The sequence below is a fragment of the Neodiprion pinetum genome, chromosome 1, assembly GCF_021155775.2.
Source record: "Neodiprion pinetum isolate iyNeoPine1 chromosome 1, iyNeoPine1.2, whole genome shotgun sequence".
NCBI lineage: Eukaryota > Metazoa > Arthropoda > Insecta > Hymenoptera > Diprionidae > Neodiprion > Neodiprion pinetum.
This window is the reverse complement of record NC_060232.1, coordinates 13,732,132-13,749,179: the sequence shown is the minus strand read 5'-3', so window position 1 is coordinate 13,749,179 and position 17,048 is coordinate 13,732,132. Positions and strand designations below refer to the sequence as shown.

Below are 17,048 nucleotides of genomic sequence, written 5' to 3'. Positions count from 1 at the left end.
TCATCAACAACGTGATTGAAATTTCTCGAAAGATGGGTCACCTGGCTTTCAACTCATTGCATTATTTAACATCCCCCTCAAAACCATACAAGTTTTAGATAAAACACTTTTTCTTAAAACAATTATTTTCTATTATGACTGATCATGTTTTTTAAAATGGGATACCATGTATATGAACATTACGCACGACTTTTAAAAAGTATATATTTTTCTTGCAATCATTTATACTCCGTTTGTACGCAGTTGCATCGCCCAAATTGTTGTATATACGGACCTCGAACTAAGAAAAAGTATTAAATCTTCAAATAAAATGATCCAGAAACATATTTGAGATATTGTGAATAGCGCGTGACTTGAAATCTTTAGTACTCGTTAGAACTCGAAAATGAATACGAACTACTGCAAAAGTAGGGTTAGCATTTTTCAAAATCTGATGTCAGGTTTTACGCCAATATTCTCATATAAATGAGTAACAATTTAAAAAATGGTATAATCGGAATTCGACGTTTCTGTTTTTATGTGTAAATTTTTATGGGATAACATCGATTATACATTATTATAGAAGAATACCGATTTTATGTATTAGTCAGATGCCCTTTCAAGATTTTAAAGAAAAATAACAAGCAGTATGAATTACTCGCATCAGATGCAATTCATTTACGAAAAGGGCCTAGCCGGGGTTGCATATGAAATATGCCCGTGAACCGATGTGGATTTACTATACGACACATTTTAGAGCTACTTCAAAAACCTAGTTCGCCCAAATTTAAAACCCCTATCTATATTATTACGCTGGAAACTCAGAATAACGTGGATTTCCGTTTTTTCACGATTACTACGCCATTTTTACTGTAAAAAATATGAAAAAAATTGGAGATCTGGCGGATATCGATGTACATACTCCAGAATTTTTTCGAATTTTTTCGGACCAAATTCGAGCTGTGAAAAATCTTTTGAGGTTTAAATTGTCGATCTCTTATTAAGTTTGAAGAGTGACTAGCTTCTTTTTTTTACAGTATGTTCATTGCGTTATTTTTGATTTTCTGTAATTTTTTCAGATTTTTCGGAAAGGTGCGCCATTGTTAAAAAAATCAAAAACTAATTTTTCAATGGTTTTTTGGGGGAAAAGTAACTCAATGTCAACTCAATCATCTGGGGGACACATTTTCATGATCTCATGATTCTTTCACATAGTTAAAAATATTCCCTTATTTACTGAATGAATGAACAAATTCATTTTTGGTTTTATAATATTTTAGCTTTAATAATTTTTCATCTGTTTGAGAAGTATATCAAACAGATTTGAAATTACATAATGTAAAAAATGTGTACAACATAATGTATTCAGTCTTCATCACTATCATCATTGATAACAGGTTTGACCTGCTCGGTTTCGAAAATTCTACTTAATACCTTTGCAGGCCTTATAATTTTCGCGCAGCAACAATTTCTTATTTATCTAATGTTCGATATCTCGCGAAAATTTTTTTCATATTTTTTACAGTAAAAATGGCGTAGTAATTGCGAAAAAACGGAAATCCACGTTATTCCGAGTTTCCAGGGTAATAATATAGATAGAGGTTTTAAACTTGGGCAAACCAGGTTTTTGAGGTAGCTCTAAAATGTGGCGTATAGTAAATCCACATCGGTTCAGGGGCATGTTTCATGTGCAACCCCGGCTAGGCCCTTTGCTTTTCAAACTCAATAACAAGTAAAAACTTGTACACTTAGCGTAATGTAAAATGCGTTCTTAGAAATAAATCTTAAAACTTTACTTGGGACCCTTCAGATGGTTAGATAATCATAATTCAATTATTCGAATTCGGATAAGACTCTACAGCTGAAAAACTCGACAGAATAAAACAACTTACCTGCATCTCTGAAGCACTACTGCAAATGCGTTCTGAATCTCTATGTGGAGTATGAACGTGGTTCTCTGCATGACCATTAATAATGCCATTAGAGCCAGTAGGTCCAGGTCCACAACGGGGATGCCAAATAGCACCGCCTTGCAAGTACATCTCTTCTCCGTCCCCAAAAGGATCTCCACATTTCGTACATCTCGCGCATGTTGGATGAAAGTGATGATTTTCACCAGCTTGTAATACTTTTCCACTTATATATCGACTGCAGTAAGCACACTTGACTCCAAACTGCTTCTGGTAATCTTTTTCACAGTACGGTACCCCATCCCTAATTAGATATCGAAATGAAAAAAGACTCTCAGATGTTGTAAAAACTCAGAAATACTGTGTACATTTCCTTCCACGTCAACGAAATAAAGTGAAATTTAATCTACGTTATCTAATCTTCGGACTGTTCAGTTAAATTGGAATGATGGTAAAAGACTAATCGATACATACTTGCCCATGTATTCTCCGTGCAATACAGTATCACAACTATGACACTTGAAGCACCAAACGTGCCACTGCCGATCCAAGGCTACCAAAGCTTGACCCTCTCGTAACTGCTGTCTACACCCAGCGCAGGCACCTGCATCAATCTGGCTTTCTAGTCCTGGCGGGGGTCCACTGTTATTTATTGGAGTAGAAGCCTCCCGTACCGGTATACTGACGCATCGATGACACAATGCTTGCCCTTTGGTAAAAATAATTTTCACATATTACTTTGAATTTGTGAAGAAATATTTATGGTTTAAGGAAAAGCATAATTATTGAATATGAATAAATAGCAGTTTTTTCGGTGGATAAGCCAAGAAATTAATGATATAGAGTGCACAACACAATATTATGGTACGAAAAAGGCGCATGTGACAATCCTTTCAAGTGTAATATCACATTGAATTAACTAAACTGTTTCATGCTCGTGAAACATTTTCGTTCTGCATAAAAAATGATTTTGTATATACTATGTTGAAATACTATTGAAATTGCTATCATGCTAGATGCATTTTGACTCATGTACACGTTTGTTCCAACTGTTATACAAGGTATTTCAGAGTAGTGATATCAAACTTTAAAAGGTTATAGGGGTTGCCAAGACAAGATATGTTTAACAGGTAACCCGTGGTCAGGTAGCCCGTCAAAAGGGGTTCAGAACCAATGCCCGCAGGTAGGCTCTGCAGCCAGACAGTCGAGCAAATTCACTTGAAATTCTACCGCGCACGCATGTCTACTAATACATCAATTCCATTTGTTTAACTTCAGAGATTCGTTGACCGAATCCTTTGAAAATGTGCAAACAAAGGTGAAGTCTGTTGGGAAATCTTTCCTAGTAAAGACGCACAGCTATCCTGCAATTGTATAGCACTTTCCCATATACCAAATGAATGTTGCCAAGTGCCTCGAAAGTATTGAGCATTTCAAATTACCCAAGAACTGAACTGAATAGACAAACTCTATTACACTTCCACAATTTTTATTTCGTTAACTCATTTCCCAACTAATATATGAAGAGTGCAATAAGTGGTTTTAATTCTTTAGCATTAGAAAGGTAATGCAGCTACCGATAATCAGTACGCCAATCAATCAGCACCATAGCTAAAGGCCAGCAAGCAGGGTGCTCTTTTGCAGGGGGCACTGTTTCTCCAGGGTAAAAAAAAAAATATGATTAGCCTGGTACCGTTAACAACTCAAAATGTATTTTCTGTATGTACAATATATAGGTATGAAGTAGAACTAGCTAACACACTCGGATGCCCTGTACTTACAGTTGGTGCAAAGGCACTAAGGCTATGGGATTCTAAACTAACAGACTGGATCACGTGGTGACATTACTACTAGTTGCTTCTTTTTTGCAGGTTTTTTGAAACGAAACCAACAATAGTGTTTTTTGATACTAGTGCGCGAAGGTGGCAATGCCCGCACAAGCGTGAAGGCGCAGCACGAGCCCGTAGACGAGTTGAAGGGCGAGTGTGGCGCATTCACGCGAGATATGTATTGCCAACTTTCGCACGTGTATCGAACTCTATTTTTTGTTACACCTGTAATGGAAAGTCCGACATAATAAAATCAAACCAGTCAAAGTATCAAAAAGTCCGAAAACCTTGGAAAAGCGGACTTCTAACAGACCGTGCGAACCGTCTTTTTCACACACCGCTAGCAATGTGCGAAGGTTTATCTTATACCGCCGGCAATGTGCGAAGGTTTTTTTCTGACACCCCTAGCAATGCGCGAAAGTTTTTCCCGCACATGTGTATAAAAGACTACTTTCGGTGCTTGTAAATGGTGCATAAAAATGGACTTTCCATGCAGGTGTTGCAAAAAAATATTTTCGCTACTGCATTCAACATAATAAGAACAAGTTGTTCTATAAATGATGTCCAAACTGAATGTTCAAATCTAAGACTTGTTTTCTCTGCAAATGGCCCGTTTCTTTGTTATATAGTGGTTCAACTGTAAGTGCTATACGGATAAACTGACAAATCCAAAAAGGTGCACACTTAAAATTTTGGTTTTTATTAATAGAATTTTAATAAATATCGATTTGCTCACTTTTTTCCTATCTTTAATAGTTACCTACATAATGATGATAAAACATTCAGTAGCAGTATGAATGACAAAGTGAAGTAAGGAAAGCATATAGAAATGTAAATTTCGATTTCAAATATTTCAATAACTATCAAGTGTAAAGGAGAATAACAGGCATAACGGTCGGTTGTTAAACGAAATATTTATTTCTTTCCTGACGTTTTTCGACAGTAGAGAAATACGTTCTGAATTCATTTCGCAGCTGTTACACCAACCATGAACAACTACATGTTGATTGTTAGAAGTCCAAAATATATGATAATCATCAGAAGAGAAATAAATATTTCGTATAACAACTGACTATTATAGTCGTTACTCTCCTTCAGACTGCAGTCAACAATCAAGATAAATTCCATCACTAACTATTGAGGGTAAAAAGAAAAACAAAAAAATGTATGAAACCATGGTGTAATTATACAGGGTAACCCAGCATCTAGTGACCAAACTGATAGGGAATATAGAGGCGGTCGAGGTATGTAAAAATTAACCCAAGGAACATGTAGTCTCCGAAGTCGCGTTCGCGAGATGTGACCGGTTAAAAAAATTTCACTAAGCGCCAACATGTAGGCAACCGAGTACACAGCAGGGCAGCGGTTAGCGCCATCTTGTTGATGCACGCTCGACTACTGATGCGTACCTATCTCCGTTTAGAGCACACCCTGTATACTTACACCATGTGTCAAGCGGACCATTTTAAGAAAAAAAATATTTTAGATCTGGGTTTCTCGTATCAGAAAACTACTAACAAAAAAACTAAATGTAGAGTAATTCCGGGTGAGATAACCATAGGTAAGAGATGGCTCACAGTATAGTTTCTTATGTACTTTACTATATTGGACAATACTGTGGGCCATCTCTTACCTATGACCATCTCACCCGGAATTACCCTAAAATGATCTATCGAATGATCTTGTTTTCCATACTCAAACGTACTTGGCGTACGGACTAAGTTTTATTGTCATTTTTAGAGTTGGAGTGCTGGCATTTTGATCAGCCCCAGGCTTCATAATCCGTAGCTACGGCATTGCCAGTTGTTTATCAACTGACCAATTATAAGGCCACAAGAGGCAGGTACAAATTATGAATTTATGTATTTTACATATCATGCCACCAGAAACTTAATTCTTCATAATTAAAACTGCTGGAGGAGTGAATAGCTTGGCATACCTTGTACCAATGTGACCTTAGCTCCTTGGCCAAGCAATGGTTGCCGGCATCGTTGACAGTGGAAGCAGTTAGGATGAAATGCGTGTTTTTCTCCAGCAGTTACAACATCACCTTCAACATACTCGCCACAACCAGCACACTTAGTGCCCCAGCGCTCGCGATAATCCTATATACAAAAAAATGATTAAAAGTGACCAAGTTAAACATTGTATACACGGTTTCAATTATTTTACAATAACTTCATTTTAATGTATCACCAATATTCTTAATTACATAATTATACATTTAAACCTTGCAGTATTTTATGTTTGAACCAGCGGTGATTTCGACCTATGATTATTTTATCCAAGAATACAATACTTATAGACAATAGCAAACCATATGATATTAAATACTGTGATCTTAATTGTTACCTTAGTACAATAGTAAGAGCCTTCACGAGCAAAAAATCCACCCTGAGCTAAACTGGAATTGCACTGCGCACACTTGAAGCAACCGATGTGAAAGTACTTGTCCTGCACTCGTAGAACTTCTCCGCTACACTTCTTATTACAAGCTTGGCAGAGAGTTTTACCTAGAAGAAAAAATTCATAAAAAATCGCAATTTAAAATTTCTGTAGTTTGATAGTAGTATAAAACTCAATTTACTACACGTAGATTGATTGAACAAATTTGTCATTTATTTAAGTAGATTTACTGCAAATAGAGAAGGATTTCTATGCAAAAAATGAAAACTGTCTTTTCACTTTTGATCTACCCTTTTTACTACCCTCAAATATGATATTATAGATAATATGATGTTCACGGTCTAATATTGATATTTTGTAAGTGACGGGGTCTGGAATTGATTAAGTATTTTCCTATTTGAATACAGATGAAACAACACACTTCTTTGTCGACCTCACATAAGGTCATGATGAACATCATACAAAACAATAGAAAAATCAACAAACTTAAGTATTTCTTTAAGAAGTATTTTAGTAATATTTCAAATGGATCAATAATGGAGTAAATTGAAGCACCACATTGAAGCATTGGTTTCCAAAATCCAATCTTTTGGGTGTTTAATAGTGCATTTATACTTTCCACGATAGCCTTGATGAATGAAACGAGAAGAAAAAAGACCTGTGAAAGATGACTTGTAGTAGATGCAGTATAAACAAAAGCTTGTTCTGATCGTTTCGGCGGATGAATTTCAAACGATGACATTATGAATTACACCCTGTACAATCAACTGTCATCACGAGCGAAATTATAATAATACAACGTATTATATCGACCTACGATTAGTTAATACTTGGGGTGAGTATCAAACAGCCAAGTATTTAATGAACAGGTGTTTCAACCATCACTCGTAATCGTCGGTAATTAGTAATTGTAACGTCAAATATATCATTGGTTGGAACTGATTAGTACATTCGACATAGGTATTTAGCATTCATATGAATAGAAATGAAGGTTTTCAGCTTAGAGAGGAGGTAGGTATACTAGTAAAAGTAATAACAAGGGGATAATAACATAGTGCTATATGAAACGAAACATTATATTCTTAGTCCCTTAATATGTGACTGTTATTTTATGCGATATATTAATCATGCAAGTTCAAAATTATTACCATAATAATTTATCCTGCTCTATCTGCCTCTAATAATCAACAGTAAAAAAGGGAATATATTGTTGAAATAGTTCTCTCCAATAGGTAGTTTTTAAGTACGAAATGGTAAAACAAAAATGGCATAACGTAATAATTACAAAAATATGCTCGACATTTACAGAATTTGCCATAGTTTCCAAAATTAAATTTCATTCTGTTCCATGCAATTTCACACAGCAAATAATACAGACATTTTCAAGTTTACAGGAAAAAAATGAAAGTCCGTGTTTTCTAAAGGTTCAAAGTTCGTCATTTATTCTTCAAATAAATGTACATATAATTCCAATCGATCAGGCTTACAATTAATTGAAAAGTTGGGTTGCTACAAATATAAAAAATTCTGATGATAAATTATACGTGATCAGCTATTTGATGATAAGAATTAATGGTGAAATTGTGGCTAAATATTGTATTGACCTTTTAATTATTTACCACAGAATTCCGTTTGATCAAACCTGATGGACCGAAAGTTCAGGACATGAAAAGAAACATTTACCCTCAAGGAAAACATAACTTTAGCAAGAGCTACTCGTATTATCCAGCTGTGACGTTACGATATTTTTAAATACCGATCTTCTACAAACGAAAATACTCCTAAATATCTAGTTTATTTTTGCTACAAAACAATTCACCTAATGATAGTAATAATAGTAGAAGTAGTAGTAGTAGTAGTAGTAGTATTAGTAGGAGTAGTAGTAGCAGTAATAATAATAATAATGACTGCAACGATAACAACAAGAATGATGATAGCAATAATCACTACCAGTCCCGCTATACCCTTTTGGATATGTCTCTCGGATAGCTTATGCGGGGCGAGGGAGGGATGCAGGATTTTTCGCAGTCATAGCGCTCCGAATTTTGGTAACGGCTAAAGGTTGCAACACATTTGCCACATCTTCAAGCATGTCTATTAACTGAAATTGTACACATCAACTCCGGAGAGGTTTTGGCATCACAACCTATTGTGAAAGCATACATATTCTCATCTCCGATTATCTACACACTTTGGCGCATATTCTACCAATGCGACGCAACGCCAAAACACTACAAAAATTCACAGGTGGGAAACACTGGTGGGAAAGCATTCAGTCAACGAACGCACTATGATTTTTAGGTGGTTTCCGGAGAAATCCACCGGGCAACTCTGGGACAAAGGTACTCGAAATGCGGCAAATTTGAATATCTATAACAGGAAGTAAGATAAGATTAAGAGTTAACCACAGTGACGTCTTATTTTTCAAACTCAAATTACAACTCATATCAGATATTGGAGAGCAATTTTCGAAATAATCGTTTCTTATTCACGTACACGCTTGATTTTAAGAGGACCACCAGCTTGACAGTACAAGAAGAAAAGCATGTAGCATTGTTTAGTATATTTATTACAGTGATACTTAAGAAAGTCATTTTTGAATTTGAACCGGCTCTGCACCCCCTAGATCGGTTCCAAAAAAAACTAGTAAAATTGGTAACAAATTTCAGCATTCTAGTTAAACAAGAATGGGCGCTTATTTGCATAAATTCATTTTGAGTTTCAAATTTGGGCAGAAACCGCTAATAATCACTGACGACGAATCATCAATGTCAAAAATGAAATATTACATCAGCTATTTGAACAGTATTCCCAATGTAGAGGGGAAATAAAGAAAAAAAATCATAGTTATGTACGTTGACACTCCTGAAATAATTCAAAACTTGGCAGAAAAATACTGTGAATATTGTAGATCAAAAAAGAGACAAATCATTTATAATTTAATTACAAAGCAATTATTCATTATTCCCAACTTGCGCTCATTAAGTATTACTAGAAGTTGGCGATCGATCATCGTCGCCGAGTGTTTTTGTTTATCTCCGAAATTCGTCAGTTTTTCCTATTTTTTTTTTTTTTTTTGAGTCGACCTTTTCAAGATAAGCTTTTGAAGGACCTCCCTAATGATATATGATATTCTTGTGGATCTATTTTTGAAAATATTATTCGCAAATTTTTTAAACTATGATATGACAATGATCATGAGATTTATTGCTAATCATAACTTATGAAAAAGACTGTGATCTCTGCAAGATATGTAGTAGAATAAAACAAATTACAAGTAATTATCCTGCATACTTCGATACAAACATAAATGCGTACTTCTGTTCTATTTCAAAATATTGATGAATCTATTTGTTAATCCTATTCTTTTTAAAGACCATTGTAAGGCTACGTTATTATGTCAAATAATACCCTGTGTAAGCAAATATTACTATGAATGATCAACAAGTTTGCTAATGACTGATTCTTTTGCATTGCTCGTGCTGTTACATGTGTTGATTAGATGTAGAGTAGCTTTCTATCCCAGAATACAACATGGGTACAAAGAGAAGTAAAAAACTATACTTCATGGGCACCATAAATTATTTTACACATATGTACGCTCCCGACCGAGGAAGTTCTTACGTTGACCACCAGTCAACTCTACCGTCAACTAACAAAGATGGCGACCACTCTGGATGACTCTTAAGGAGGCTGGACTCCTGGTCCCATCCAATGCCTCAGCTCATAAAAAAATACGACCGATTTCGGTTATGGAATTCGGTAATTCCGGAAACGCCATTCACAACATAGCTGTACAGTAAAATGTATAAATGTCTTAACCTTCCAGCTAACTTGTTTTCGGTCCGAAAGAAAATGCGACTTCAATTTTATACGAATTATAATATAATATACATGTGACAATGCATACTATGTTCTCACGTCATCTGTATCGCCAGTCATTGTCACAGAATTCGTATAGAATTGAACTCGCATTTTCTTTCGGACCGAAAACAAGTTAAACGAAAGTTTAAGGCATTTATGCATTTTACTGTGCAAGGAAGATTCAGGAATTGAGTCGTATACCACAAGACTGTCGAATAAGAAAACAAAATGGTTGTGTGTTGCTAGTTCATCGGACGTATTATCAGACAATATCTGCATTTTTCTGGGTATCACCTTGTTGCGAGCGGCGTTTTCGCAGCCACCGCAATAGGGCCCACTTCTAGATGCTATTGAGTTCTTCTTCTATTAAAGAGAGGTAACGGGTAACCTGTCAACATCAACGATTGTAATAGATCAGTACGCGATTTATAGTGCCAGTACGGCTAGCTACTATACCTACATCAACGATTGTAGATCAGTAAGCGATCTGTAGTGCCGATACAGCTAACTGCCATACCGATAATAATGTTACCCTTCTTTGTTTGATGTATTGACAGACAGTAAATGTACTATTATCGACCAGGCACCACAGCAGTCTTCGTTGATCAATAAACTATGTATTTCACCACCGAACACTTGGCCCACTTAGCCCCCTGAAGCTGCAGGGAATATTGCCCAGAGCTGACTCTCTTGAATAGGATGTAGTTACTCGATGTATATATAAGCCAAGTTGGATCTCCTACCTATACTTCCTTGTCTACAATAACTAGGCACATTGAATGCACAGAAAATCTCATGCGCTGACTAAATTCTTCAGTCTATCGTCTGACAGTTATCTGCTAAAGTGCAGGAAACATTCAGCAGCAAATTGAGTCTTGACACGTAATATATATACTTCACAGTTCCACGGTATACTTCAATAACAAATCATTCAATGCTATAACCTAACCGTAAGTTAACCTGACTAAATGTTACCAAGAAAACCTCAGTGGATAATGCGGACTTAATTGAAGCATTTACATTAATAAAATTATAAAATTTGTGACAAGTGCGTACTACTTGACAAAATACTGCGTGTAACAATACACATTTATTGAAAGCAGTAAATTATTTATGTACTACGTCACATTTAGTAAACTACCTTTCGCAAATCAAACTTGGTTTTTTCACAAATTAAAGTTCAAGTAGGAATGACTTTCAAGAAGTTGGTTTTCCAAATTATGAATATATTTTGTTCATTGTGGTCTACTCAGATAATCCTAAAGGTGCGAAGTAACGATATTTCTTAAACAAGCCTTGTTACAGTAAATTTATTAACTTCAACCTCATAGATTTTTTTGGGAACTTGAAAAGTTGGAATTCGGGTATCGCTGTATCCCTTATATGTTATTATTAGCACTGCTGTAGTTTTTCACGATATGTCACGTGCCCGTTTTTATTGTATTTAAGAACTGCTTATTTTGTTGATTTCAACGTTGACTAAGGACGTGTACAGTGAGGTTCTCTATCTGCGGAACGATACATGCGCCTTTTTAAGTAACTGGAGTTACAGCTCGCATTTTAGGTTAAGCATCGTATCCGCTGTAGTATCAGCTGAAATGCAACAATCGTATGAGAGTTCAGTGATCGTATACCGTCACAGCCAACCCAAACGTTATCAAAACAAATAATATTCAACATTCTCAAAGCAAATAGTATTTGACGTTTGAGATGACTGGCAAGATACGATGCCAACCCTATTTCGATTTCTTAAATTCGGCACGACCTACAAGCACGTCAACTTCTCAATAGTTTTATATAATAATTCAACAGCTTTGGCATTTGAAACCGAACAACTTTGATCTAAAACTTTTTCGTGAACCACGCTCAGTTTTCAAGATGTCGTCATGACTCGTTTAAAACGGGATACCTTGTATACAGTGGATCCCAAACAAGTAATTTTTGCAATGGGCAAATTACTAGGACAATAAAACTGTATTACAGGCTTTATATCAAAGTTATCCAATATTATCATTAGTTTGAAAATTTCTCTAATTTTCCCAATCTTCCATGTGAATAGAGTTGTCGAATCCGCGGAGTTAAGGAGGTTGTAACGTCAAAATCATGACAACTACGTAAGCGGGCCAGCGTGCGGCGCGGTGAAATAGTGCGAGTGAAACGCGCGGTGACGCGTGAAGGTTCCTTCTAAGAGAGCAAAAGAGGTACAGAGTCGCTTATACCTCACAGTCTTACTTTAGAATATTTTTCATATATGGCACGATGAAAACTTATGAACACGTTATCTAATTATGAAAAAAAATACAATACATGATCTAATAGGTTTTGATATGAATGTCAAATGTTTTTCTCAAGGAGGGGTACGACAATTTCACTTATTTTTTGCAATTTCTATCTAAGCATATGTTTAAGATACGAACTCCGAACCCTATTTTATCAGAAATGAAATAGTAAAAGTATATCAACTTTTAATAGATGACGTATATTTTGCGGATGAATGCCTCTTGTAAATATGAACAACTTATCTCATTTTTTAATTTCCGTTACAACCACCTTGACGTAAAAAAGGTTTCGTATAGAAAATTTTTTCGAATAAATAAAGTATAATGTATCTGGAAAAGATTTAACAAATCAGGTATGTCATGTTATTCTGAACAGCCGCGAGAATTTCAATGCTCGCGTACGCCGTGATCAGGCGTACTGGGCCACATCCGACAAAAAAAGAGAAAACATTCGACATTATAGATATAACACCGTGAAAGTCGACAAGGCAGTCGACGACACTGGGAGAAGAATTTCATGACGATATTGAACAATAAAAATCAGGACTTTGTCGATTTCAAGATCCTGTTCAAGTTCCTATATATTCGCAGAGGATTTCGACATCCGTTGTATTAATTATCGCTGGCGGTTGACACAAATTTTCAAATTATGCAGCAGTAAATTGTCTCCAAAATAAAATTGACGAGTGATTATACAGTGGTTTTACCAATTCTGCGGTTCATGATGTGCTCATAGAATTTGGCACAGAGTGATCTGCCTTTATACTCCGACATGGTGTACTTTCAATATTTTTCATTGTTACGTACTTTTATCGTCTTTTAATTAATCAAATCGCAGATTCATTCATCAACCAATTGACGAACTCTACAAGTGTGGCACAATTGACCTCTGATATTTTTAAAAGTTTCAGTAATACGTAAAATTGCATATACTCGAGTTTCAAGTGGATAATTATCAATGTTTTACCCGTTTTCGGTATTTGCAATAGGCCTTCAATTGTTGGTGCAACAAGTAAGAAGGAGCGAATCGAGAGCAAATATCCATAACTGCGTAAACAATCGAAACCGTACACATATAAGTATCCAGTATATGCATGTATATGCTTGTTGGTAATATATATCTATGTATAATGTATTAAGCCTTCTCGCTACAACGGTTTAAAAATACATGGTGACATCATAATAACACTTAACATGACGTCATATGTTGTAAACGCTGAACTCTTCATCGGACTGGCTAAATTACTGTTTCCGCGCTGCTATTTTCGTTTTCACTCTTTTTTCTCGTTCCTGAACTCATTCCTATATTTTTTAACACATGCGAAATATATGTGACCGAATGCCACTATAATTCTTAATGATATGTTAATACAATTCAGACATGGAGTTAAATAGGATGCTGTCAAGTGGGGTCAAATATAATGACCTAATGCACTTCTGAGGTCGGCTGTAATGTCAGCTTCTAGCAACTGTGTACGATTCTTACATACGTAGCCTCTTATAATTGCATATTAACAAATTTCGTATAATGCTAAATGATCAGTACAAGGACACCTTTACGGCGTTTCGTCATCATACCCAAGGTACTTGAATATTCCGTAACATTACGTACATTTCCACCAAAAAATGGTAATTGTAATACGGAAAAAAAATCATGTCTACGAAGCGTATCGTAAGCTCAGACCTAGTATTAAAACTATGTTGAACATTGCACTGACACACGGATGATAATGGTAGAAATTCTCACGCTTTTTGAAAAGCTTCCTTGTATCCTCGGCACTTTTTGTCTGATTATTATTATTATTATCAGCCACACCTATACCGGGAGAAGATTTTATATTTTTGCTCTCCATCGAGGTAAGCTTTTCGTCCATCTTGGTCTTCATTTGGTATACACACACACACGCACGCTCACACATGCAGACTTACATAAGTGCAACAGGATTATTGCTGAAAATGACATATAAACCTAGGTGAATCGTGTCATGTCATGTCATATATATATACACACACACGCACCAGGAATAAGAGATTTTATATTTTATTTTAGAAATATATATATGGATGATATACACATATATACATATATATATACATGATTCACGCAGGTTTATATGTTGTTTCCAGCAATAATCCTACGGCAGTTATGTAAGTCCGAAGGTGAGGGACGCACGTATTTCTCGAGGTGCGGCGGCGACTCCACACCTCGTCTGCCTCGGCTCTAACCCGCTAGCGATAAGATAAAGGCGTGAAAAACAATCCAAACGATTAACTGTTATAATTGGTAACTCGAGGTTACCTCAGGATGTACGAAGCTCGCACTACCTAATACCGTTCTTGTGAATGCAGCAAAAATTGCAGACTGAAAATACCCACTCGAATCTTCCTCCTCAATTTCGTGCAATGTCCAATTGCTTCGTAATACAACTAATTTGCTGCAGGATAAACACGGTTGGCCTGCGCACCATCCGTCAGCCCACCCTTCTTCATTCAAAGTCCCAGAATTTCATAACGCGACTTCACAACCGACTTGTTTTACATGACGATACGTTCAGACATAACCGCCATATCGCAAATTACAATGAGACAGAAGTAGTTGAAGTTTGCAGAATATGAGTATTTTTTTCATGATTACAGTGTACCAAATCTCAGGCAATCAGCAAAATATGTATTGTTACACTAACGTAACGTGTAACTCCACGTCACATAGAACTCCAACCTCATCTCATTCGAGGCACTGGATGTATGGACATTTTTCGTTTCGCCATTAGACATGATTGATTGACGGAGACTGCGTATGCTTTTTTATACAAGTTTTTGACCTTCGACTATGTTACACCGGGAAGGATTATTTATAGTTCGGCTAACGGTAAAAATCACAAGAGTCTTCGTGATCAGTCGGAAGTAAAAAATTTTGAGATATGCGATGATAAGCAAATTTCTCCTAGTTGTGACATCATTCGTGTTGATTTTACCATTTTCTGATATATCGTAGCATATAACTCCCCCGGACAGGGGATTGCAAATATAACTTTACAAATACATAACGTTACAAATACCACAAATAGAAATTCGATGAAAATGTCTGTACGAAAGATGCAATTACAAAAAAATTACATGCAATCATTAGTTTTACAGGTGAAACGTTGAAAAAAAAAAATGTAACACGCTATTCTCTTTTGAAATGAAAACAATTTCACATCGAAATCAATCACTATTTGTTCTTAGTTCCATCGACAGTTTGATAGTACTTGCTAATAACGAACTGTATAAAATATCCAGTCGCTATCTGACTCTAAATAAAGATAAGATTGCAACGTCTTGAATTACAAACTTCTCGGAGCGTAGTGTGTAATAACTTGAATATGAACGAATCGTAACATTCATGTGGTTTTCTCTGTAACCCAGTCATTATGAATAGCGTCCGTTCGGTTCTCGTCCTAAGATGCGAATATAGCGAATTTGAAACCATCTGCGTATACCACTACAAGAACATCTAACTACATCGTGCTGAATGGTATCAATGGTTGTGGCATTCGGTAAGACATCGGCTCAGAGATTCATTTTCTACAGACTTAGAAATCTCTATTTTAGATCATAACATACCGTATGTATTTGTGTATAATAATAAACAGGAGGTTAATAACCAGCACGTTTACACTGGGCACATACTAAACTAAAACTATGTATCGCCAACAAACATGCCATTGGCAAAGTCTACGAAACCCTTTTATCTTATCAGATTCTTCGAAATTTAGATAAAGCAATTTTAAATATAGCTTAAATAAACCCGTCGTCCACTGTGCCTGAACGTTACGTAATGTGCCGTTTCAATGGTATAAGGTATGTACATAAGTGTAGGTAGGTAGGTACGTTTACGTGGGTCTATAATGGCTTGTATCGTGTATATTACACGTATAACGTCTGCAACTTGTTAGCACAGACATTTTTAAACTTTTCGATCTTTAATATGGGGCATTTGACGTAAGGAGGATAAACCGAAAAAAACAAGGAAGCATCGCGTGTTCGCAAACTGCGAATAAAGTGGTTCGTCAAATATCATTATACACCGAAATCCAACCAGATCTGTAATATTACCCGTTTCGCGATCCAGAATCGCCGTATTTCTACATCGCGACAATACAGCGTTATAATGATTCAATGGCATACGTGCACCCCTTGTGCCATAGACATTTGGAGATACATAGGGCACGAAAAATCAATAGCCAATTTTGAATATTGATTCAAAGTTTTTCATACTGTAACGATTATTTCGGGTCAATTAGGACTCCGAGACCTCTATTGTAAGTGCTACGTGTATACACGTATCTAGGTTCCTATACATACGGCTCACAAATATAAACGCGCAATCCGTGAGAAAAATTAATTGATAATAATCATGGTTACGACTGTAATGAATGATATGAATAAAAAGATATAATTCAGCTAATGCATAAATTCGTGGAATCAACTACGAACTGAAGAAAATCTTTGAGAAAATGCAGTGAAAGAAATTGAATTAAATGTGCCCAACCCTTGGAATAGGAATGCAGGTCAGACGTAAATAGCAATACTAACGTAAAAAGGGGATAAATAATAGGGAATTGGGTAAACCAAGACAAATAACAAACACAGGAAGGTCAATCCAAGATAATTTCCTAATTACAGTATTGGTACGGATATAGTAAAAACATCAGTCACCGTTGACGCGTCTCAGTAGCAGAATATTGTGAATAATAGGTAGGAATGTTAGTACAAGCAATCTTGTAGGGGCGTATGCA

At 36.0% G+C, this 17,048-nt stretch overlaps 1 protein-coding gene across 13 annotated transcripts in view; it reads right to left on the bottom strand.

Moving 5' to 3' along the window:
- Unc-115a (Uncoordinated 115a) overlaps window positions 1–17,048 on the bottom strand; it is a 41,018-nt gene that overhangs the window by 23,743 nt on the left and 227 nt on the right. For 12 of the 13 annotated variants that reach the window (XR_006881812.1, XM_046613920.1, XM_046613827.1 and 9 more), the window contains exons 1-5: window positions 14,015–14,156; window positions 6,071–6,231; window positions 5,658–5,823; window positions 2,364–2,598; window positions 1,872–2,193 (exon numbers count right to left, since the gene is read on the bottom strand). Coding sequence is in view for 12 of the 13 variants with exons in the window: in XM_046613920.1 (XP_046469876.1) it covers window positions 1,872–2,193; window positions 2,364–2,598; window positions 5,658–5,823; window positions 6,071–6,231; window positions 14,015–14,153 (1,023 nt within the window). In the remaining variant the exon portion in view is untranslated. Of the gene's footprint in view, window positions 1–1,871; window positions 2,194–2,363; window positions 2,599–5,657; window positions 5,824–6,070; window positions 6,232–14,014; window positions 14,157–17,048 lie in introns of those variants that run through there. The other variant, XM_046613880.2, reaches the window with a different exon arrangement.